The 24,984-nt window shown below is 34.8% G+C and overlaps 1 protein-coding gene and 1 long non-coding RNA gene across 5 annotated transcripts in view; both read right to left on the minus strand.

Moving 5' to 3' along the window:
* Positions 1 to 4,137: 4,137 nt before the first annotated feature.
* On the minus strand, positions 4,138 to 6,419 carry LOC128164218 (uncharacterized). The gene is made up of 2 exons (XR_008240922.1): positions 5,843 to 6,419; positions 4,138 to 4,554 (listed from the first exon to the last, which is right to left on the minus strand). It is a non-coding gene; the product is annotated as an uncharacterized LOC128164218 (long non-coding RNA).
* Positions 6,420 to 7,854: 1,435 nt separating this feature from the next.
* The window catches only part of LOC128162689 (neurogenic locus notch homolog protein 2-like), a 32,162-nt gene continuing 15,032 nt past the window's right edge, over positions 7,855 to 24,984 (minus strand). For 2 of the 4 annotated variants that reach the window (XM_052825950.1, XM_052825951.1), the window contains 18 exons: positions 22,843 to 23,073; positions 22,497 to 22,727; positions 21,166 to 21,396; positions 20,509 to 20,739; positions 18,451 to 18,681; positions 17,298 to 17,528; positions 16,952 to 17,182; positions 15,644 to 15,874; positions 15,297 to 15,527; positions 13,983 to 14,213; positions 13,637 to 13,867; positions 13,058 to 13,285; positions 12,354 to 12,581; positions 11,730 to 11,978; positions 10,952 to 11,230; positions 10,266 to 10,496; positions 9,773 to 10,030; positions 7,855 to 9,375 (listed from right to left, as the gene is read on the minus strand). In XM_052825950.1, coding sequence (XP_052681910.1) covers positions 9,214 to 9,375; positions 9,773 to 10,030; positions 10,266 to 10,496; positions 10,952 to 11,230; positions 11,730 to 11,978; positions 12,354 to 12,581; positions 13,058 to 13,285; positions 13,637 to 13,867; positions 13,983 to 14,213; positions 15,297 to 15,527; positions 15,644 to 15,874; positions 16,952 to 17,182; positions 17,298 to 17,528; positions 18,451 to 18,681; positions 20,509 to 20,739; positions 21,166 to 21,396; positions 22,497 to 22,727; positions 22,843 to 23,073 — 4,176 coding nt within the window. In that variant the 3' untranslated portion in view covers positions 7,855 to 9,213. The remainder of the gene's footprint in view (positions 9,376 to 9,772; positions 10,031 to 10,265; positions 10,497 to 10,951; positions 11,231 to 11,729; positions 11,979 to 12,353; positions 12,582 to 13,057; positions 13,286 to 13,636; positions 13,868 to 13,982; positions 14,214 to 15,296; positions 15,528 to 15,643; positions 15,875 to 16,951; positions 17,183 to 17,297; positions 17,529 to 18,450; positions 18,682 to 20,508; positions 20,740 to 21,165; positions 21,397 to 22,496; positions 22,728 to 22,842; positions 23,074 to 24,984) is intronic. The other 2 variants (XM_052825952.1, XM_052825953.1) reach the window with 2 other exon arrangements.

Below are 24,984 nucleotides of genomic sequence, written 5' to 3' on the forward strand. Positions count from 1 at the left end.
CCCATTACCTGTGAAAATGTGTTCTTACATCATTATTGATCGGGATCGGAATACCAAATATTGTGTTTCAAGTTTATACCGAATTTTCTCAGACTTCTAAACGATACGTTCATAAAGTTATCAAAAGTTTAGTTTTCAACAATATTTAATGATATCTCACAAGTCTTAAAACAATATATAAGTATGTCTATAAAAAAAATAATGGAAGTAGCCAAAGTTAGCAAGTCTTACGATAACTAACAGGGAAAAGGAACAATATTAACTGTTCGACCTGCTGTATATCACGTATATCATGGTTACAGTGAGTAATATGTACAACCATTAAAAAACTTATATACAATATTGCTTGTTTCGGTGGTCAATAACACCTGAATCTACATGTACTTTTGAGGAATTCATATTATTTATACGTAATTTGAAATGAGGTTGTTGGGGATGTTGACTTTTAAAAAAATAACAATTTTTTTTTAACAAAGATGTCTGCAGATTTGTTAAATACCATGTACACCATATTAAGCAATTAAAATGAATTTATCTTTTTATGTGGACCCTTAGCCCAGCCTTTCCAATCAAAAATAAATATATTTTATACTATTACAAAGTACAGTAAAACAGGCTCATATCTGATATATAAATTTAAAATATGTTTGTAGACTATATGGAGGGGGGGGGGGGGGGGTCCTCAGTAAGCATCAATTTATTGTAAGTGTAATTATTGTAACCCTGTATTAGTTTATATAATGTGCATTGGATACAGTTTAATCATTAAGGGCATGCTTTATATTCCAGAATTTAACAAAACATATAAGCATTTTTCACTCCCTTTATTTATATAGATATACATTTTTAGATATTTATTCAAATATACTACAAGGTAGTATACTTAATAAAAACAAGCATATGTAGAAAACACGTGTGACACCATAACAAGTACTTTATTAAACTGACTTCCAGTCATACATATAATAACTAAAGCAAGTTGTACATGAATAACTCGATATACTGTGGTTTCATCAATATTCGTTGAATACCAATTTTCAAGGATTTCGTTTTTAAGTTGATCCACGAAATTAAATGTTCATTGAAATGCAATTTCTATTAACATTTTGTATTGATGGGGTCATTGGCCACGAATTTACAAATCCTTAAAGGGTACCTGCAGCCCAGCCGATGTGAGACATATGTTAAAGAGTTTATTTACCAAAATCTAATGCAAAAAACCGCATCGAAATCGGTGCAAAAATAACGGAGTTACGCCTCTTCAAAGTGGCTATTTTTACCTGCTTTGGGAAATCTAATCAAGAGAAAACAGAATTAGGCGATAACGAGGCTTCAGCGGAAGTGACGTCACGAGGTCAACAGGAGGGAAATTTCCTTTCAAAGCTATACAAATTAAATTCGATTTTTCAGCCAAAATGATTGATATAGGTCTGATGTTTTGACTTATCTTGTTATTTTAAGTATTGTAGATCTAGAAATTTGTATCCGTTATTATTTTATTACAATCGGATTTCTTTTAAAAGGATTTTAAAATTTGTTATTCTCGTCGCCTTTTTACCGATGAATACGATATCTTAAAACGCTTACATAGGCAAATTCATGTTCATTATTCATTTTTTGATTACATAATATCCTTTCACACACGAGTGATCCGAGACAATGACACAGGTAAACAGGTAAACTAACGAAGCCACTGCTCCAGACACACGTGTATCTGGGGTATGTATACACAAGGTACACGAGTCTGGTGAAAGAAGAGAGGGTTTCACACCTCTAGGCGGGTAAATTGATTTGTGTATAATTAGCTACTCAATTGTTAAAAGATAAAACAGAGAAATAAATTAGACCGTGTAAAATCAAGCATTCGTCAGCTAAAACATGTGTATAGTCCGTCAATCAGTGATCAAAGAATCATGCATGATACTATTGAATAGTAAATCTAATGTTCGAAGTAAATGCCTTTATTGTTACTTATCTAATCACTTCATAATGACTAAATTTATAATTCAGCAATTGAAACCTTTTTTATGTGATCAAGTAATTATTTCGGAAGTAATTACGTTGTTCTTTATAATTTCTTATTTAATAAAGTGCAACGTTCTTTCGAGCGCTATGGTCAGCAATTAAACGCTTTGTAACTCCTTATAGCTTAAATTGTAATACTGACAACGAATCATTATGAAATCTGAATAAACTGTAACATTTTGACAAAGGATGTAAATAAATGTAAAATTAAATTCCATTATCGTATTTTTAAAAGAATACGAGACAGACTTAATCATGCAGCCATCTTGGACTTTCGCCTTGATCCGTTTATAATCCCGTGTATGTTTGTTAAAGAATGCATACTGTTATGATTGTAATTGGTCCGATATCAATATTATTGAATAATCGAGCGACATCATTTGTAATTTTATGCCTTAGGAATAGACCCCGAGTTACCTTTTACGAAATATCATTATGTATTATCAATATTATTAATCAGTTAATAATGTCACTGAGAAATCATTCGAAAGAATGACAATATTAACAGAATATGTTTCTTATAACAATAATGCTTTGATTAATAGTCATTTTGCTACATATGGTGTGCATTTATATGTAAAATGTGCTACACATTTGACGAAATTCATGAAGCAAACAATTGTCCGAAATCGGCATTTTTGTTCGATAAAATACGGGTTAAACTCAAACAACAGTATAATAATTCTTCCAGGGTTGATAAGGAAATAAAACAACAGAAAAAAATGTTCATATATCGATAAAACAATGCCAGAAAACGAACAGTTTTCATACGATATTCCTGTTTCTCATACAGCGGCGTTGACCCCGTGACGTCACAGTTCATCTCGCGCCAAATCGGCTTGATTCAAAACTCGTTCAGGTGTGAAATCGGGTTTTCCCCAAATATCTCGAAAACTACTTATGCGATCGCTGTAAAATTTTCAGGATGATGTTTTTACACATAGATCTCGATTATATCAAAAATTGACCGGCACTGCAGGTACCCTTTAAAACTATGATTTTCACTTTATCCACTAAAATTGATACCCTTGAATATGAATGAAACCACAGTACATGACACCATACATGTCAAAATGTATCACACATACTATAGATGGCTATATCAAACATCAACCAATAGATTACATATTGATTTTTTTCCCTCAATTTGGACCCTGGAAAGGCTTAAAGTTTAGAATTTTTTAAAAAGAAAATCCTAAGTGAACAATTGCACACAAACAAGACATGTTTGTGAAACAGTTATGCCCCCTCCTTTGGAAACATCTGAGAAGAAAATGCAAATAATTGGAATTTTTTTTAATTCCAAGGTCACAAATTGCTCAATCATACCCAAAAAATAACTTTGCCTAGATCTTATTCAGTTAAATCTGTATACCATATTTCATTTCAAAATGTGGAACCCCTGCGAAGAAAATGAATGGTAACTGTTGGTGGACTAGCCGTCCGACCAACAGACAGACAGAGAGAGAGACGCACAGCAGCAAAGTGATATGCCATACCTTCTTCGAAGGGGGGATAAAAATAGTGCATACATTTATATGAATGTGCAGCAGTTGGGTAAATGCTGTGTATACAAATTTATGCTATTAGAATATTCCTATATACATGTACATGTATATGTAGTCCAAAAATGTAGCTACCATCATGGTAATTACATAAATACAAAATATGAATTTCCTGAAAATGCATTAATTATAGTGCATATCATGCAGTACATTTCATCAGATGGTTATATCATTTTTACCCGAAGTGATTTTGCCCCGGTGTTGGCCCTTTAACGCTGCACCGTGCACCTACTCTGACAAATTTCCCCCCATGCATCAAAAATTTTCTGGGGAAAACACTGTTAATGTAGTCCAAATAATGTAGCTACCATCATGGTAATTACATAAATACAAATATTAGTAATTAAAGATGAAATCATGATATATCATGATAAGTACATAGTATTTCACTAGTTATTATATAAATATCATAGCATTCTGAGATTCTTTTTTTATATTAGAAATTCAATTAACTTAATCATTAGTTATTGTTCTGTCTTCCTTGGTTATTAACCATGCAGCTAAATTTGTCTTTCTTAATGCTAATTACACATAATTTTTCTTGAAGTAATGAGATATAAAATTTCTTTATTCTTTCTATACATGTATAATGGACAATCAGTGAGAAAGGGACATACATATATGCACTTATCTTCTACATAAATTAGTTATACATGTACATCTTATTACTGTTATATATAATAACATAGTTTTTTGACATTGAAAAAATTTGAGTGTGAAGTTCAATGTTAGTTATTTCCTCATATACATGTAGTTTGTCAGCTCTTTATCTGTTGGAGTTGATTTAGGTCCTAACATAATCAATTGTTTTAATTTCTCTGATTGCCCTGGTGCAATCAGATTAAGCACTGGGTCAACACATTCTTCGACTTTTCGCTTGTTGAAACATTCTGTAAGATATATTCTGCCTCATCAGTTCAGTTTAATGTTATGACAGGGTCTATGATTGTCAAAGTTCTGAGTCCTGAAATAGTAGATTTAAAAACTAGAAATTTTGTTACTTTTCATATGTAATGTAAAACAACATATAAATATTAATACACCAGTCATGTCAATAAAGCCTAGATAAAACATTGATTCCTATTCCAGTCTGAAAAGAAAGAATCAGTAGATAGGGAAAGTTGATGGTTGGGTGGATTGGTCTATGTTAATAAAATTGAAGGTAGGGCCAATTGTGGAACCCTATTAGACACTATTAATCAATGTAATCTTAGATGAATTAATCAAAGAAGATTTGAACTTCTGCAATGGGATCTAAACCCATGACCATTTAGGATACACTGAATGGTTTGGAATAGGGAAAACAACAGGGGATACTTGCCAAACCATTACATAAATTAAATAGATCTTCAAATACCAGCAACAAATATTATTGTTAAGGGTGGGGTGTAAATTGACCAATGAATTATAAAAATATGGGGTAAGAGATAACCCCCGGGCATTTGCATACCAAAGTAATCGCCACGTCTTATCATGAGCTGTATCAAAGAATTTACATGTACCCGTACATTTAGGGGTAGGGATCTCTACTGGAACAAGGCGAATTACCAGTATATATTGATGGGGTGGAAATGACCTAATCATTTATTTAACCTTTGCAATTATTTTATAAAATTATATTATCGGTCAAATATTGTTAAACAGAAATTTCTAAAAGAGTGAAAGTGTTTTGACTATAATATACTTTTATCCACATCAATACCGACAGGTGTTCCATACCCCCAAGTTTAGTGAGGGAAAAAAAAACCACCTTATTGTTACCCCACAATGAAAACAGCTGTGAAAAAAAACTACAATGTGGAACTTTTCATTCAAGATTGACTGGTTTTTTGTTTCAATAGTTGATTGAGGCTTGAACATATATTAGTTTCTAATATACATGTAGGGATACATCATTTTTCAATGTATCTGAAAACAAAGGGCAGTGTAAGGCTACTGCAGTACATTTATTCAAATCAAGATATGAATATAAGTTATAACAACGCACGTTTTATAGTTAGACTTGTAAATGAACAGATGAAAGCATACATTCGTAAAGTATGCAGTTATATTTGAGTGTCCGGATAATTGCCAAAATCAATCGCTTTGATGTTCTAAAAATAGATTCGGGGAAAACCATTATTATCACCGATACATGTAGTGAAAAATGCCAATAAAACGAAAACTTCACTGCAGTTGTTAGTTAACTTATATCACTGTTTGAAAAAGCTTATTTCATTCAACATGTATAGCGTGGATATGCAATAATATACCTGTATATAATGTGATTCTTTGGGGTATGACTTCCTTCGCTGTCCGCGGCTGGGTTGACAGGTGTATGTCGGCCATCACTAAGTTTTAAACCTTGCAGATGTATTGTTATGTCTCTGCAACAATTACAAAGGGTCACTGGAGTTGTTTATTCTGGATCGGCTTTATACAGACTTGTGAAACTGTTTGCGTAGTGTCCCGAAACCGTGTAGTCTTCTCGAACTTCCATTTTCGCGCACTAGCGTACGTAGCAACGGGGCGCCATCTAGCGACGATATTGTGAATCAACCAAGAAAGACAACCAGATTTCACTCGAATTTGCTAATTTTAACGGCAATTTAAACTCGAAACTCAAACTTTTCAATACTTTTTAAAATTGGAAATCATTAAGCTGAGTGAGTTTAGTAACTATTTATAATCAAATTTTCTCGTAAGGTTTGCTGTTTTTAGTAATTTGATAAAAATATATGCTATTTTACTAAGACTTGCACGGCGTCAAAATTGAGCGCCCTGTCAATATATCGGGCCCGTATTCAAAAACGAAACGGACTATTTCAGAATAATTTGGCATATACATTCTAAACATCCCAGTTTCTTGCTGGGTAAAATTTTGTTTTATTTTGCGTCTTATCACTTATCACAAAATTTCTATATTGCCTGATTCTTACGTGAACCTGTACTTAAAATTCCACTGGATACCAGTTCATTGTGCCTTAATATCACGATTAAAATCAAACTTTTCCCCTTTTCTCGATCCAAAAAGGAAACTGCATATATTAATATTTTTGTGATTTCCCTTAAGGGGGATGTGCGACCATCTGTTACATTTGAGGATAAGAATGTAAACATTTCTTGAACCGGCTTGTTTCTGCCCGAAACTGACCAAACTGTTGCTGAAAGATATAAAAGCACTGAATATAAGATTCTACATGTTGTTTTGTATGCAAATTATGCATACAAGAACAAGACAATGCCTTTTTAATCACTTAAAACAGCTGTCGAACTCCGCAGCTACAGACTTATTTTGAAGATTTAAAAATCTGAAATAATATGAAGAGGGTTCATTGGTGTTCTCTCTACAACCATTTGTTGAAAAAAGGTTGGATTTTGCACACAAATGTAATTTATAAAAGCTTTGCCTCAAAATAGGGCACCCTATTTTTATCAGTCGGCATCATATCTATTTTAGAACAATAAAAGTCCATGCTATACTTAGAACTCCCGTGTCTATGGAGGCACATTGACGTTATATTTTCATCAATAAGAATAAATGTCATTTCAAAACAATCTGGACTGAATGTGACAGACATCTCTATACCAGTTCCAATTTTATTGTTTTAGTTATATGAGTAAAAATCAAGTTAAATTCAAGTTAAAGTTAAATTTTAGAAGTAGGATAGGGGTAAAAAAAATTAATTGCCTTCAAGAAAAAATATACATATATTTCTCAACGAAAATATAACTCTAATGTACCTCCACAGGCACAGACAAAAATTTATGGTTTTTGAGACTCATCTTAAGAAAAAGATACCCTCATTTGAAACAAAGTTACAACTTAAATAAGCAAGCTTTGACATTTTTCTCAACAAATAGTTGTAGAGTGGACACTGATGACTTCCTTTCGTATTTTTCCATATTTTTAAATCTTAAATTTTAGTCTGTAGCTGAACAATTCAAATTAAAGTTAATTGAAAATACATTGTTCTGTCCTTGTCTGCGTTATTTGCATACAAAACAACATGCTGAACGTCATATGTATTGCCTTTGCAATTTTTGGCAACAGTTTTAGCAAGTTTTGGACGGAAACAAACCAGTTAAAGAAATATTTACATTTTCTTCTTAAATGAAAAAGATGGCCGCAAATCCCCCTAAAGGGAGCTCGTTTGATATCTATAGTTAGTGTTAGTGTGAATAGAGAAAATCACACAAGCACATTTTCTAACAGAATAGTACCAAATTCAAAATAAATGTCAAAATTACCATACAAAAATATATAACTAAGTGAACACAGATCATTTGTGGTTGTACCATTTTTTATTATCGTTAATGGATTATAATATACACAGCATCAGTTATGTACACAGAAGGAATGTAGTCATAATGATTCATACTTTCACATGGTTGGTATTAAAATGATTTGAAACATGATATGTCACAAACACAAAATATCCACGCACACACAACTCTTCAAAATGGAGACAGAACTAGTTCACAACATATCAGTAACACTAATTGTAACATGAAAGTTATTTGAGAAAGTTTGTGGCACGAAAACTTCAATCCCAAAATATATATACATAAACGTTTTAAATGACCTGCATGAGTATTTTTTCCATTTTTTTTTTTTTTGCTTAAAAGGCAGAACAGTTTTTTTTTATCATAGTGGATTCCTATATAATGCACGTGTGTATACTAATTAATTAATAAATATCGGCGTGTATATATATAATACAATAGAATAGGTAGATTAAGTTAAATGCTTTTAATAAAACTTCAGGTAGAATAAGGAATAGCTCAAAAAACTGTATAATCATTTAAAAAATGGGATCAAATGCATTTAATTTACACTTTAATAACAGGTGACTAGAAAAGGAAACAAAACGTTCCTCAATTCTATATAAACAAGAAGCTGATTTGCGTTTAAGTTACAAGGAGATAGCAAACTCTTTCTTACTAATGATTTACAGGTAAGAAAAATTTGTCACAAGGTTACTCTACTGAAAAAATTTAGAAAGATTTCTACAAACTCTATAAGTTGGTTTAACACGGATGAACAAATCTAGACTAAATAGTGAAAGCAAAGTTTGAATTAAATTAAAACAGTTGAATTGGTAAATCACTAGCTAGATAGTATTCAACTTTCTTTCAAATTAAAGGTGCTTAAATATATCTTTAATTATCTTACCCTGATGTAAAAAAAAAATGCAGTGAAATAAAATGGCCGCCTTTCTTTATAAATTCGTTTTGCAACCCTAACATTTATTTCAAAACGTAAGCCGCACACAAATTGTAACATTTACACAAAGTAACACCAAATGAATAAAAAATTGTAAGTACAACTTACTACTTTTGTCGTTTCATACACGTAACATTCAGAAATTGTGTATATACAATCACATCAAAATCACATGTGCATACCTAATCACCAAAATTCTAGCTATTAGTCTGACAATTATAACTAAAACTACCAGCATCAGAAAAATATCATTAACACCCGTTCTCTTGGTAACTTGGAAATTAATGATGAGAATGAAATAAAGACTTTGAAAAGCTTTTCTGATATTAACAATATTTAGCTCTTTGACCAATATCACAAAATAATTTGCACCAAATCATGTAACTTTTAAAACGTGTGAATATTTTTCTCTGGCATTTAAGGTTGCTCCTGAACTTTTCTACGCAGGATGTTTTGTATAAACCTATTGGCCGTGTTCTTCCATGCTTCCTTCGCCTCTGGCATGCGGCAGATTTCTGGGAGGGTATCACAAATGTATCCCTTGGGGCAGCAGTACGTTCCACTCTTACAACACACAGCCTATACGTTACAAGAAAAAGGACTGTAAATCTTTATACATGTAGTAGTAAAGCAAATTGTTTTTACAAGACCAGGCTCCACCGTCACCAAAATTTTCAAATTCCTCAACTCATTCCTCAACTCAAATCCTTTAAAGAAAAGTGCATAAATTTGAGGTCAAACCTCAGATTTGAGGCTGAGTATTGACTTGAGGAAAGTTGGTGACGGCGGGGCCAGATTTACTTTCTGTAGCTTGTGGTAAAATGCATTATGACAAAAAATCATATGTATTTTTAATTGAACAATATTTCATATTTTTCTACTAAAAACAGATATCTTTCCTTTCAAAGAAGCATAAGAAAAACAATGAGAAGTATTTAATATCAATATTTCTCCAATCAACTCAAAATATACTCACATTGTTATATGCACAGCATCCAAATTTGCCTTCCTTGTTTTTACAGCATGTATTTTTATCTGGACAAGATGTCTTCTGGTCTGGACACACTATAGTATTATCCTTTTTTATCAACTCTACAAGACCAGGTCTCTTTAGAGCTGGCAGCTTCTCAAACCAGTCCAAAACTAGTCCAGTTCCTCTAGTGCATTTCCCCTGGGAGACCTCACATTTGGTGTTTTCTGGGCAGCAGTGTTTTCCATCATTACAGCAAACAGCCTGAAAATTAAATTACATATAACATGCAATAAAATTTCAATTTTCAGTGACAAAAAACTGCACTACTCCAGGTCTTAAAAGCTTCCCTGAGAGTCTCAAATTTTACTTTAAAATTTCACAAAAGGAACAATTTTCCAGCTAATTAACATTTGCTTACAGATAAAAATTTTAACATTTTTAGCCAGTGATGGTACACAACAGCAATGTTTAAGCATTTAAAAATCCTAGTTAATACCTTAGGAATGGGACAGCATCCCCACTGTCCACTGGCCAGTTTACAACAGGTCTGTCCGTCTTTACATTCATGTTGACCATCGGGACACATCACACTCCCAGCCCTGACCACAGCAGGCTGTTTGTCCATCCAGTCCATCACATAAGTGTTGCCTCTCTTACACTTCCCAGAGGACACATCACATGTTGTTCCTTCTGGACAGCAGTGTTTCATGTCACTGCAGCAAACAGCCTGGAAAGATAGCAGCAAATTGTATTAGCCTCAGATTATTATATACATCTGGCATAATGAATAAACCGGTATCTTCATTAACTCAAAACAAATACATATCAACATTTACACTCAAAATTCAAGAACATATTGTAATCATTAATGTGAATTATTAATTATTCTGCGATTAAAAACTATTTCTGATTCATATCTTTAGAAACATAATTATATATAGTGTTATCATTCGTTTTTAATTGTGTACTGTTTTCAACATGGTTTTAATTAGAAGTTAAAGATCTTTGTCACAATAATCCTTAAGACTTTAACACTACTCTATGTAACAACCTAACATTTGTATATAATATATCCCATTATTAAACTATTGTGACAACAATGGTCAAGCTATTCAGTGAGAATAAAAAACATTACGCCTAGATATAAATTCACAATGTTTGTGAGAAAATTTTAAATCTCACCTTTGGCAGTGGGCAACATCCATAATTTCCAGCGGCCGTTTTACAGCAAGTCTGTCCAGTCTTACATTCCGACTGTCCATCTGGACATTCTACATTCTCGGTAGGAAGTTTTAACAAGAGTTCCAGATGGGACTTCTCTTGACCTTTGCCCTGAATCTGGATCATATCCATGGAGATGACCCCTAGGTTGGCTGCGGGTTTCCCTATGCATTTCTTTTCCTGAATGTCGCATTTGGTTCCTTGGGGGCAACAGTGGACATGGTCAGAGCAGCAGACGGCCTGTGGGAAGCAAGAACAACGCTTAATTGAAGAACTCACAGGTTGAAACATTGCTTTAAGGAAGTTACCAGTAGATGGAGAACGAAGTACCCATTAGATCAATCTTGAAATGCTAGATGATATTTCTGGCCAAAACTTTTCCTTTGTAAAGAATAAATCTACCTAAATGTTTCTGCTTAAATATTTCCCCCAAGTGCTTTGTCTTAAAAAATTAACGTATACTAGAAATAACAATGGTTATCCATAAACTTTTTAATGGATATTTAATTTATACTGGTAATTCTGGTTGTAAATACTATGGATTACGATAAAATTGCCATTAATTTTCGATAGATTTTGTAACATATAGAGTTTTTAAAAATACATTCATTTTATAGACCTGTCAATGGCTCTACCAATATATCTATAAATGTTGTAAAATCTGAATTATCTTATGGATATGATGAAATATATGTATTATTATTTAACAAAAAAGGTAAAAATCAAACACAATGCATACATCTTGAATAGGGCAACAGCCGTATTTTCCACTGGCTAACAGACAACATGTTTGCCCATCTTCGCACTCTGAGGCACCGTCGGGGCACATGACGGAGGAAGCCTCCCCCTGACCTCTTGACCTCACAGCCAGTGGCATTTTCTCAAACCAGTCCACGATGAGACCGTCCCCTCTCGTACACTTCCCAGATGAGACGTCACACTTGGTGTTTTCTGGACAACAGTGTTTCATGTCACTACAGCAAACTGCCTGATAGAAACATAGATCAAATTCATTGCTTTGGCACATGATACGCCTTCCTGGAAATTAACACACTTGGCAAAACCATGTTTGCACATATTCAATCACTAGCTTAAAATAGTTTAACTGTGGACAATGGATAGCCATAGAGTTATTATATTATTATAATCAACCCTATATTTGTGCTTTTAGGGTTTTGACATCCCCCAATATAATAAGGCAAAGATTAGATGGAGTGTGGGGAAGAAAATATACATTTCATTTAGACATGTAAATGACAATATTTTTAAAACTTATCTGCATCTATCAACGATAGAAAGACATTTTAAATAATCATTAAGCATATGCGTGTAATATTATTTCCTTAAGAGCATTCAAAATTACTTTTGGTATAGGGCAGCATCCATAGTTTCCAGAGGCCAATTTACAACATGTCTGACTGGTCTTGCATTCTGACTGGCCATCAGGACAAACCACATTTTTGGATCTCAAAGCTGGCAGCTTTGCAAACCAATCCATTGATAATTCGTCTCCTCGCTTGCATTTTCCTGAGGACACATCACACTGAGTGTTTTCTGGACAACAGTGCTTTCCATCACTGCAGCAGACAGCCTGAATATAACAAATTTTAAACACAGTTTAGGAAATGCTGTATACAGCGTTATTTTTGTCCCATGTCATTATCGTCCTTTTTCACTTACAGTTTCACCCAAGCTAGATTTCGCCCAGACAAAGTTGTGAATAAAAACAGATAATTTAAGACATAGGAATTCGCCCAGTCTTTAAATCGCCCACTGACAATGAGGGCGAAAGGGGCAAAAATAAAAAGGGGGGGGGGATGAATTTTTCCCTGTATACAGTAATCTAAGGTATTTTCCTAAGGAATGGTGGTGGGTACATTAATTAAATATTAACAATCTATCAGGGTGTCCCTTATTAAAACAAAACTTTAATTGGAGCAAGATTTTCTGAAAATCTGATTGGGCGAAGAAAAAAAAAGGCAGTTTAAAACAACCTTAATGTATACAAAATTGGTTTTTTTGAAGAGACTACAATATCAATATTTTTTCTTGATTTACTGGTAATACCTTTGGAATAGGACAGCAGCCATATTGACCAGTAGCCAGCTTACAGCAAGTCTGTCCATCCTTGCACTGGGATTGTCCGTCAGGACAGACAACATTTCGGGTTCTCAGAGCTGGCAACTTCTCAAACCAGTCCATGCTCAGACTGTCCGCTCTAATACATTTCCCCTGGGAGACCTCACATTTAGTGCTTTCTGGGCAACAATGTTTACCATCACTACAGCAAACAGCCTTGAAGAGAGATCCAAAACAAGGTTTACTTTATGAAATTTCAAACTACCGTACTTTAAATTTTTTAATATTGATAGAATACTTGATACTGTTGCCCATCAAAAATGTCTTACTGTAGCATTGTATACATTAAAATCAGAAAAACTCTTGACCCGCCCCTTTAAAAATATCTGTTTGAATTACCATACAAAGAAGAAAGAAAAAAAATTAAGTGTTACAAAGTTGAAGGAAGTATTTAGTAATAGGATTGATAACAAAACTTGAAGAGCTACCCCTATTATGTATAGTTCCACAAAGATAATTAAAGATCAAATATTGGTGCATTGCAATAAGTAATGTAAAAGCTTATACCTTAGGAATGGGACAGCATCCCCACTGTCCACTGGCCAGTTTACAACAGGTCTGGCCGTCTTTACATTCATGTTGACCATCGGGACACATCACACTCCCAGCCCTCACCACAGCAGGCTGTTTGTCCATCCAGTCCATCACATAAGTGCTGCCTCTCTTACACTTCCCAGAGGACACATCACATGTTGTTCCTTCTGGACAGCAGTGTTTCATGTCACTGCAGCAAACAGCCTGGACAATAGAAATAGGTTTTTCATATAAGAACAACAGATATACTTGTACCCTTTTTTCTCGATACAACACATCAATTTTTATAACTTTGACTAAATTCAGACAGCAATTGTACCTTTGGTATAGGACAGCATCCATAATTCCCAGAGGCCAATTTACAACATGTCTGTCCGCTCTTGCATTCTGACTGACCATCAGGACAAACCACATTTTCAGATCTCACCAATGCTGGCTCTTTCTCAAACCAGTCCAACATTTCTCCAGTTCCCCTCATACATTTCCCCTGGGAGACCTCACATTTGGTGTTTTCTGGGCAGCAGTGTTTTCCATCACTGCAACACACAGCCTGTAAAAGACATAATGAAATCAACCTGGTAATAACGTCTTAAAATTGCAGTGGTTCCATGAATAATGCAATTTTAATTTAGATAATATATGACTTAAGAACAAAATAAATATCAATAGCAATCCAAGTCCCAAGTGTGCTTTTATTTCTTTTTCTTCTTTTGTTAGTTATTATTTCTTCTCTCCTTTTTTTATTTTGGGGGGGGGGGGTTGGGTGGGAGAGGGGATATTCAACCGGTATCCTACAAATTGATATTCAATTTCACATATCCTTCGCAACATAGACAAGCAAATGTTTACAAATGAAGAGGTCCAATACATTTCCTGCATTAGAGGCAATTAAAAAAAAATCAAAAATCAGCTCTGATATAAAAAAAATAATAAATCAGATTTCTTATTTATTCAGATTTCTTTTTTATTGAATATCCACTTTCATTAACAATGCAAGCCTGAGAGAGACCAGTATTTACTACAGCATGGAACCAACTGCTACACTCTGTCCTATCTTGAACAGTTTTAAAACACTTTCATACCCTAGCTTTGAAATATTCAAGATAAGGTTCCATATCAAAAGCTATTAGTAGTTCTGTACTTCAGAACATAGCTGTGTCAACCATGCAAAACTGAATAGATGAAAATACAAAATTGATACATAGATTTGTGACCTGTTAAAGTAATTTTGACTTTTTCCTAACTCTTTTACACTCTGAAAGTTATTGCTTAGAAACAGCACCCAAGTATGCTGCTTATACGTACAGGAATATCCTATGGTGCATTATACACCCAAATTGAGTAAAAAGTTGACCAGTACAACAACACAATCATAGCCATCATAGGGCACCCAACTCAAACAACATTTACATCTCCCACTTTCCAAACTCTATACTTTTAAATTAGCATACTATCTATTCAAGTGGCTATTTAGAAACAAAATTGATAATAAATTCAAGTTTTGTAACAAATAGACTACTTCCTTTGCAGAGCGGAGTTGCAAAGGTTTATGTTTTAGGGTTCTATGATCATTTTTTTTTTTTTAGGGATCTTGAAATTCCTCTATTTAAAACATAAAACACACTCCAATCACCTTAGGAATGGGACAGCACCCCCACTGTCCACTGGCCAGTTTACAACAGGTCTGGCCGTCCTTACATTCATGTTGACCATCGGGACACATCACACTTCCAGCCCTGACCACAGCAGGCTGTTTGTCCATCCAGTCCATCACATAAGTGTTGCCTCTCTTACACTTCCCAGAGGACACATCACATGTTGTTCCTTCTGGACAGCAGTGTTTCATGTCACTGCAGCAAACAGCCTGGACAATAGAAATAGGTTTTTCATGTAAGAACAACAGATATACCTGTACCCTTTTTTCTCGAGACAACAAATCAATTTTTATGACTCTTGCCTAAATTCAGACAGCAATTGTACCTTTGGTATAGGACAGCATCCATAATTCCCAGAAGCCAATTTACAACATGTCTGTCCAGATTTGCATTCTGACTGACCATCAGGACAAACCACATTTTCAGATCTCACCAATGCTGGCTCTTTCTCAAACCAGTCCAACATTTCTCCAGTTCCCCTCATACATTTCCCCTGGGAGACTTCACATTTGGTGTTTTCTGGGCAGCAGTGTTTTCCATCATTGCAACAAACGGCCTGTAAAGGACAAAATTAAAAACACTCTAATATGCACATTTGAAAAGGGCAACACTCCCATACATATTGTTGATCTTTATTAGACTTTTTAATGGTGTAAAGACCAATTAAATGCATGTAAGAAGAGTGATCTAATTTTTCCTTTGTTTCATTACATTTCTTTTTATTATTGAGTTACTACAGGGACGGGGTTGCCATCTATCACAATAAGAAACTTTCACTTTGTTTATCAATCGACAGTCACATGAGCCATGCAAGTATTTTATATACAGTATATTTTCTTTAAAATGAACAGGTCCTGGGCATTAACTTCCTAAACTCAATAAAAACTTCATAAATCTGGTCTGGCATTAAAAACAATCCAAATTAGATTCCATATTGGAAATTATGTTTATGAAGGAATTTCATAGTTTCATTTCTTGTGATACCAAGTAGAACCCATTATTTACTTTAGCATACCGTATAACCAAGAGCAAAACTCTGAGCCGCCCAAAACTGTTCCAAAAACAAAGAATGGTTCTAGCTTTTGAATATTCAAGATTTGTTGTGGTTCTGAAGCTAGCTTTGTCAAAGAATCAAAGCTACATCAACCATGCAATACTGCATATGTTAGGATCAATAATTACAGACATATTTGACCTGTTCTTTAATTGTGTTCTAAACTCCAAAACATATAACTGCTTTGATTCAGCATCAAATTGTCTTACTGACAGGTACATGTTCAAAAATATTCCATATGCATTATCCAACCAAAGCAAAATAAACAGGAACAGTAAAAATGTATGGCTTTAACACCGATTCAGCACTCAATTGTCTCAAAATAACTTTAAAATGGCCATCACAAGATACCTTATTAAAAAAAATTCCCCCCCCCCTGTTGAAAATTGATGACTTAAACTGCATCAAGTCTAGTCACGAACATGCTTATTACAAATTGGGCTTCCTAAAAAGACTATAAGTATTGTCTCCTTGGCAAAATGCTGTTGTGTATGTTATAAAAAAGCTCCTAAAAGCTTGTTTTGGTGAGCTTTATACTTTTATTCATGCTTTTTTAATATTGAAACATCTCTGAATCACCTTAGGAATGGGACAGCATCCCCACTGTCCACTGGCCAGTTTACAACAGGTCTGTCCGTCCTTACATTCATGTTGACCATCGGGACACATCACACTCCCAGTCCTGACCACAGCAGGCTGTTTGTCCATCCAGTCCATCACATAAGTGTTGCCTCTCTTACACTTCCCAGAGGACACATCACATGTTGTTCCTTCTGGACAGCAGTGTTTCATGTCACTGCAGCAAACAGCCTGGACAATAGAAATAGGTTTTTCATATAAGAACAACAGATATACTTGTACCCTTTTTTCTCGATACAACACATCAATTTTTATAACTTTGACTAAATTCAGACAGCAATTGTACCTTTGGTATAGGACAGCATCCATAATTCCCAGAGGCCAATTTACAACATGTCTGTCCAGATTTGCATTCTGACTGACCATCAGGACAAACCACATTTTTCGATCTCAGCACTGCTGGCTCTTTCTTTAACCAGTCCAACATTTCTCCAGTTCCCCTCATACATTTCCCCTGGGAGACCTCACATTTGGTGTTTTCTGGGCAGCAGTGTTTTCCATCACTACAGCAAACAGCCTGTAAGACAGGAGACAACACAAATGTGGTGGTAATGTTTTGAAATTGCAATGGATCCATTCATAATGCCATTTTTCTGAAAAATTAAATGACCCAAAAGCCAAGTAAATTGTAATAGCAATCCAAGTCCCAAGCGTGATTTTAATTCTTTTTTCAGTAGAGGTTTATTTCCTGTAAGGGTGGCTGTTGAGGGGGTGAGGGTGCTTTCATACATATTGAGACCAGACTGTCTATCTGGAGTTATCCTTATTTTACATATTCACTATTGCAAATCTATTGTAACATGAACCATGCAAATGTTTACAAATAAACAGGTCCAAGATATTTTTCTGCTTAAAAAATCCAAAATCTGCCCCATTATAATTAAAATCAAAATCAGGTATTGAATTTCAATTCTTTCATTAACAATGCAAGACTCAGAGAGAGAGAGAGAGAACTGCCAGTATTTACTTCAGCAAATGAAACAAAATGCAAAACTCTGTCCTATCTTAAATGTTTCAAAACAATTCCATGCCCTAGCTTCGAAATATTCAAAATAAGGCTCCATATCCAAAGCTACAAATAGCTCTCTACTTCAGAACACCCTCTCTAAGTTCTGCCTTAGAAAGAGTATCCAAGTATGATGCAATATCCAACGAAATTGGGTCAAAAGTTGACCAGTTTCAACTTAATGATGGCCATCATAAGACTTTAAAAACACTTACATCCTCCACAATTTCGAATCTATAGTTTTAAATTAGTTACTATTTATTCAAGTGCATCATTTAAAAAAAAAAAGATGATAAATTCAAGTTCTGTGAGATAAGGACCAGTTCTTTTGCAGGATGCAGTTGCAAAGGTTTTAGCTGATCATTTTTTTGCTTTGGAGTCTTAAAAGTTTTTTTTCTCCCACTTTTTAAAAAATAAAACACACTCTAATCACCTTAGGAATGGGACAGCATCCCCACTGTCCACTGGCCAGTTTACAACAGGTCTGTCCGTCCTTACATTCATGTTGACCATCGGGACACATCACACTCCCAGCCCTGACCACAGCAGGCTGTTTGTCCATCCAGTCCATCACATAAGTGCTACCTCTATTACATTTCCCAGAGGACACATCACATGTTGTTCCTTCTGGACAACAGTGTTTTCCATCACTACAGCAAACAGCCTGTAAGAGAGGAAACAACAACAATGTGGTGGTAATATTTTGAAATTGCAACAGATCCATACATAATGCAATTTTTCTTAAAAATTATATGACCCAAAAGCCAAGTAAATTGTAATAGCAATCCAAGTCCCAAGCGTGATTTTAATTTTTTTTTTTTCAGTAGAGATTTATTTTCTGTAAGGGTGGTTGTTGAGGGGGTGGGGGTGCATTCATACATATTGAGTCCAGACTGTCTATCTGGAGTTATCCTTATGTTACATATTCACTATTGCAAATCTATTGTAACATGAACCATGCAAATGTTTACAAATAAACAGGTCCAAGATTCTGCTTTAAAAATCCAAAATCTGCCCCATTATAATTAAAATCAAAATAAAGTTTTGTATTTGAAGTTCATTCTTCACTGAATTTCAATTCTTTCATTAACAATGCAAGACTGAGGCTCCCATTTTAATTTGAGCTTTTCTGGCCTAATAGTTTTTGAGAAGAAGATTTTTATTTAAAGATTTTCTCTATATATTTTTATGTAAAACTTGATCCCCCTCTTGTGGCCCTCCCTACCACCGGGGACCATGATTTGAACAAACTTGAATCTACACTACCTGAGGATGCTGCATTTTAATTTGAGCTTTCCTGGCCTAATAGTTTTTGAGAAGAAGATTTTTGAAAAATACCAACAAAGGACTGCGAATGATAGCATTGTCTAGCCACCTAACTAAAAGTCATTTTTTGAAAGTTGTCTAATCAAAGTTATCTTTTTATTATAATGTAAACATTTATATATTTTTTTATAAAATATAAATGATTTGGTCAAACAAAGAGAGATAACTTTGTATTTTGGGTTAAAATAGCTCATTTCATAACAGAAAATAACGGAAAACGGAAATGTTTTTTAAAACATCTTTCCCCCCCGTGAAACAAAAATTTCCTTTTGAGGGGATTTTATTATTGTTATTTAGCATATTTTTACCAAAGGGTTTGTTGTTTCACGGGGGGGGGGGGGGGGGGGGGTTGAACATATGTCTACAGACCGAAATACATTCCAAAAAAAGAATTTTGCTTTGTAAATTTTAGAAAAATAATTATCAGAAATGAATTAAAATGAAATTTTACTTTAATATATATCGTAAATATGTTATTATTAAGTATTTATGCACATATTGGCCGCTAAAAAATATTTTCCTCACTCATAGAGACCAATTTCAATTAAAAATTTTTAAGACCCCCGCGTTAACAAAACTTTTGTTTAAAGATAATCAATTTGATTACAAATTTTATTTTGATATAAATTGATTAGGATTTGATTATACGTTTTAGTAGAAAACTTAGTTTTTGAATATTTGACAGAAATTCCGAAATTTTTGGATGTAAAATGTAGGCGGGAAACGGGCGTTAGCGTTCGCAGTTCTTTTCAATAATTCTCAATTACCTCCCCTTTAAAGAGGGCGTGGCCCTTCATTTGAGCAAATTTGAATCCCCTTCACCTAGTGGTGCTTTGTGCCAAATTTGATTGAAATCTGCCCAGTGGTTCTTGAGAAGAAGATGAAAATGTGAAAAGTTTACAACAACGACGACGACGACAACGACGACTACGACGACAATGACAGACAACGGACAAATTGTGATCAGAAAAGCTCACTTGAGCCTTTGGCTCAGGTGAGCTAAAAAAAGATGATAAATTCAAGTTTTGTGACAAAAGGACCAGTTCCTTTGCAGGATGCAGTTGCAAATGTTTTAGTTGGAGATCTTTGAAAAATTTTTTGTTTTGGAGTCTTAAAAGTTTTTTTTTTCTCTCACTTTTTAAAAAATAAAACACACTCCAATCACCTTAGGAATGGGACAGCATCCCCACTGTCCACTGGCCAGTTTACAACAGGTCTGTCCGTCCTTACATTCATGTTGACCATCGGGACACATCACACTCCCAGCCCTGACCACAGCAGGCTGTTTGTCCATCCAGTCCATCACATAAGTGCTGCCTCTCTTACACTTCCCAGAGGACACATCACATGTTGTTCCTTCTGGACAGCAGTGTTTCATGTCACTGCAGCAAACAGCCTGGAAAATTTGAAAAGCTGAGTTACCATGACCAGACAGATTTTTTTTAAATTTATAATTTTATAATTTTACTATTTTTAATTACATATTATCAAAAGTTTAACTTCCCTGATTGTAGAAAAACTGTTTTAATTAAACATTAAGGTGAACATTTGCCAGCTCAAGAATCATTAACCTGATATGTTTCAACTATATAACTTATGGTTAAAAATTCAGCATCTGAATCTTTGCTTGAACAAAAAAGACTCTAGATGGAGACTCCATAAAACTTTGGCCTTTAGGTGCTTAAAGTGAATAATTAAGCAAAACCTCTTTAAAAATTTAAAAGTATGAAACACATTATTCCATGCAGAGAATGTTCCGGTATAACAAAGGCTCCCCAAATTTTGTCATAGATAGCTAAAACTGGAAAACAAGGTCCTGTACCTTTGGGATGGGACAGCATCCATAATTCCCAGAAGCCAATTTACAACATGTCTGTCCGCTCTTGCATTGTGACTGACCGTCAGGACAAACCACATTTTCAGATCTCAGCACTGCTGGCTCTTTCTCAAACCAGTCCAACATTTCTCCAGTTCCCCTCATACATTTCCCCTGGGAGACCTCACATTTGGTGCTTTCTGGGCAACAGTGCTTACCATCACTACAGCACACAGCCTGAACATGACGTGAAAAATTATGCCATTAATATCAACCATGAGAAAAGCAATTATAGAATTTTAAGTAATTTTTTTTAATTTTCTTCATTTTTAATACTGTTAAATCTTTTTTAGCCAGGCTCTGCTGAAAGCAGAGTTCTTGCTGTAGGCAGGCAAAATGCCAATATTACTATAAATAGCACAACTTCAAAAGTAAACAAAAAACCAAACAGCGTCAAAGTAAAAGCTTCCGCTATACCAAATAGTAACACAGAGCCAAGTTTTGTCAAAAGAGTTGGCATTTTGTTTCTTTTTTTTTATTTTGAGAGAATTGTCTATCTTTTTTAGCTTTCTTATCAATAACATGTTTTAAAAACTAGACTATGCATTTTGGACACATACAATGCGCATGAATTTCCATGCATGAACTACTTTGCTGCGCGTTGAAGAAATGGGGATTGAATATACATGTATAATGCTTCTTGCAAAATTCAAGGCAGCAACTGTTAAATTTTTTCTACTAGACAGACATATTTTTGTTTATAGCCGCTTACAAAATTTGGTCGCTCTTTGAAGCTTTGCTGACATTAAAAGCACGAGAGAGAGAGAAAGAGAGAGAGAGAAAGAGAGAGAGAGAAAGAGAGAGAGAGAAAGAGATTGCATGATTTTCAGTCTTTACTACACACTATGCATTCAGTACTTTGATCTTTTATGGGGGTTTATGTTTGTGGGTGGTCAAACTTTTTCTGGTTTGTGGAGACATAATTTTGTTGGAAGTGTAATCAGGATAATTTTAATAAATATTAAACAAATGAATGTGTATATGTTCATGGGAATGTAAATTTGTGGGCAAGGGATACCCAAGGGCCATCACAAGATATTTTATTCACCCCCCCCCCCCCCCCCCCCCCCCCGTGTTGAAAATTGATGGCTTGAACTGCATCAAATCTAGTCAAGAACACACTTATTACAAATTGGGCTTCCTAAAAAGACTATAAATACTGTCTCCTTTGCAGAGTGCTGTTGTGGATGTTATAGTAAAAGCTCCTAAAAGCTTGTTTTAGTGAGATTTAGACTTTCATTCATGCTTTTTTAAATATTGAAACACCTCTCAATCACCTTAGGAATGGGACAGCATCCCCACTGTCCACTGGCCAGTTTACAACAGGTCTGTCCGTCCTTACATTCATGTTGACCATCAGGACACATCACACTCCCAGCCCTGACCACAGCAGGCTGTTTGTCCATCCAGTCCATCACATAAGTGTTGCCTCTCTTACACTTCCCAGAGGACACATCACATGTTGTTCCTTCTGGACAGCAGTGTTTCATGTCACTGCAGCAAACAGCCTGGACAATAGAAAAAGGTTTTTCATATAAGAACAACAGATATACCTGTACCCTTTTTCTTGAGACAACACATCAATTTTTATAACTCCTGCCTAAATTCAGACAGCAATTGTACCTTTGGTATAGGACAGCATCCATAATTCCCAGAAGCCAATTTACAACATGTCTGTCCAGATTTGCATTGTGACTGACCGTCAGGACAAACCACATTTTCAGATCTCACCAATGCTGGCTCTTTCTCAAACCAGTCCAACATTTCTCCAGTTCCCCTCATACATTTCCCCTGGGAAACCTCACATTTGGTGCTCTCTGGGCAACAGTGTTTTCCATCACTACAGCAAACAGCCTGTAAGAGAGGAAACAACAAAAATGTGGTGGTAATGTTTTGAAATTGCAATGGATCCATACATAATGCAATTTTTCTTAAAAATTATATGACCCAAAAGCCAAGTAAAATGTAACAGCAATCCAAGTCCCAGGCATGACTTTAATTTTTTTTTCAATAGAGATTTATTTTCTGTAAGGGTGGTTGTTGAGGGGGTGCGGGTGCTTTTGTACATATTGAGTCCAGACTGTCTATCTGGAGTTATCCTTATGTTACATATTCACTATTGCAAATCTATTGTAACATGAACCATGTAAATGTTTACAAATAAACAGGTACCAGATATTTTTCTGCTTAAAAAATCTAAAATCTGCCCCATTATAATTAAATCAAAATCAGGTTTTGTATTTGAAGTTCATTCTTCATTGAATTTCAATTCTTTCATTAACAATGCAAGAGAGAGAGAGAGAGAGAGAGAGAGAGAGAGAGAGAGAGAACTGCCAGTATTTTACTTCAGCAAATGGAACAAACTACAAAACTCTGTCCTGTCTTGAACTGTTTCAAAACAATTTCATGCCCTAGCTTCGAAATATTCAAGATAAGGCTCCATATCCAAAGCTACAAATAGCTCTCTACTTCAAAACATAGCTGTGTCAACCATGCATTAATGAATAGGTAAGAATAAATAATCATTTAGATATGTGACCTGTTTAAATAATTACAACCTTTTCCTATCTCTCTTACCCTTTCTAAGTTATGCCTTAGAAAGAGTATCCAAGTATGCTGCTTACATGTACAAGAATATCCTATGATGCAATATCCAACAAAATTGGGTAAAAAGTTGACCAGATTCAACTTAATAATGGCCATCATAAGACTTTAAAAACACTTACATCCGCCAAAATTTCGAATCTATAGTTTTAAATTAGATACTATTTATTCAAGTCCATCATTTTAAAAACAAGAGGCCCATGGGCCACATCGCTCACCTGAGGAACAATAGGTATGATAAAATCAGCTTAATGGAGTCATAATACAAACTATCTGGACAATGTACAATAATACATGTAGATCCTGTATAAATAAAATCCATTTTCCCCTGGATATTCTTATGTTTATAATCATTAGTCCCTTTTCTAACAAGATGATTTTATAGTCTTATCATATGTTGAGTATTGCAGTTCTCAAAATGATCCTTAACAATAGTTTATATATTAGATATAAACGTACATCAAACTATGAACCTTCTCGGGAGGCCAAAGAATTGTCCTGGGGCCAAAGTCTTAACAATTATAAAGAAACATCTGGCTGATTAGTTTCTGAGAAGATTTTTAAAGATTTACCCTATATATTCCTTTGTTAAATTTTGACCCCCCCCCATTGTGGCCCCACCCTACCCCTGGGGATCATGATTTTCACAACCATGAATCTACACTACCTGAGGATGCTTTCACACACGTTTCAGCTTTCCTGGCTGATTAGTTTCTGAGAAGAAGATTTTTAAAGATTTACTCTGTTTATTCCTATCTAAAACATCGACCTCCCATTGTGGCCCAAACCTACCCCCAGGGTTATGATTTTCACAAATTTGAATCTACACTACCTGAGGATGCTTCCACACAAGTTTCAGCTTTCCTGGCTAATTAGTTTCTGAGAAGAAGATTTTTAAAGATTTACTCTATTTAATCATATGTTAAACTTCGACCCCCCATTGTGGCCCCATTCTACCCCCAGGGGTTATTATTTTCACAACTTTGAATCAACACTACCTGAGGATGCTTCCAAAGAAGTTTCAGCATTGCCGGCTGATTAGTTTCTGAGAAGAAGATTTTTAAAGATTTACTCTATATATTCCTATGTTTAACTTCGATCCCCCATTGTGGCCCCACCCTTCCCCCGGGGGTCATGATTTTCACAACTATGAATTTACAC

Source organism: Crassostrea angulata, chromosome 9, assembly GCF_025612915.1.
Source record: "Crassostrea angulata isolate pt1a10 chromosome 9, ASM2561291v2, whole genome shotgun sequence".
Taxonomy (NCBI): domain Eukaryota; kingdom Metazoa; phylum Mollusca; class Bivalvia; order Ostreida; family Ostreidae; genus Magallana; species Magallana angulata.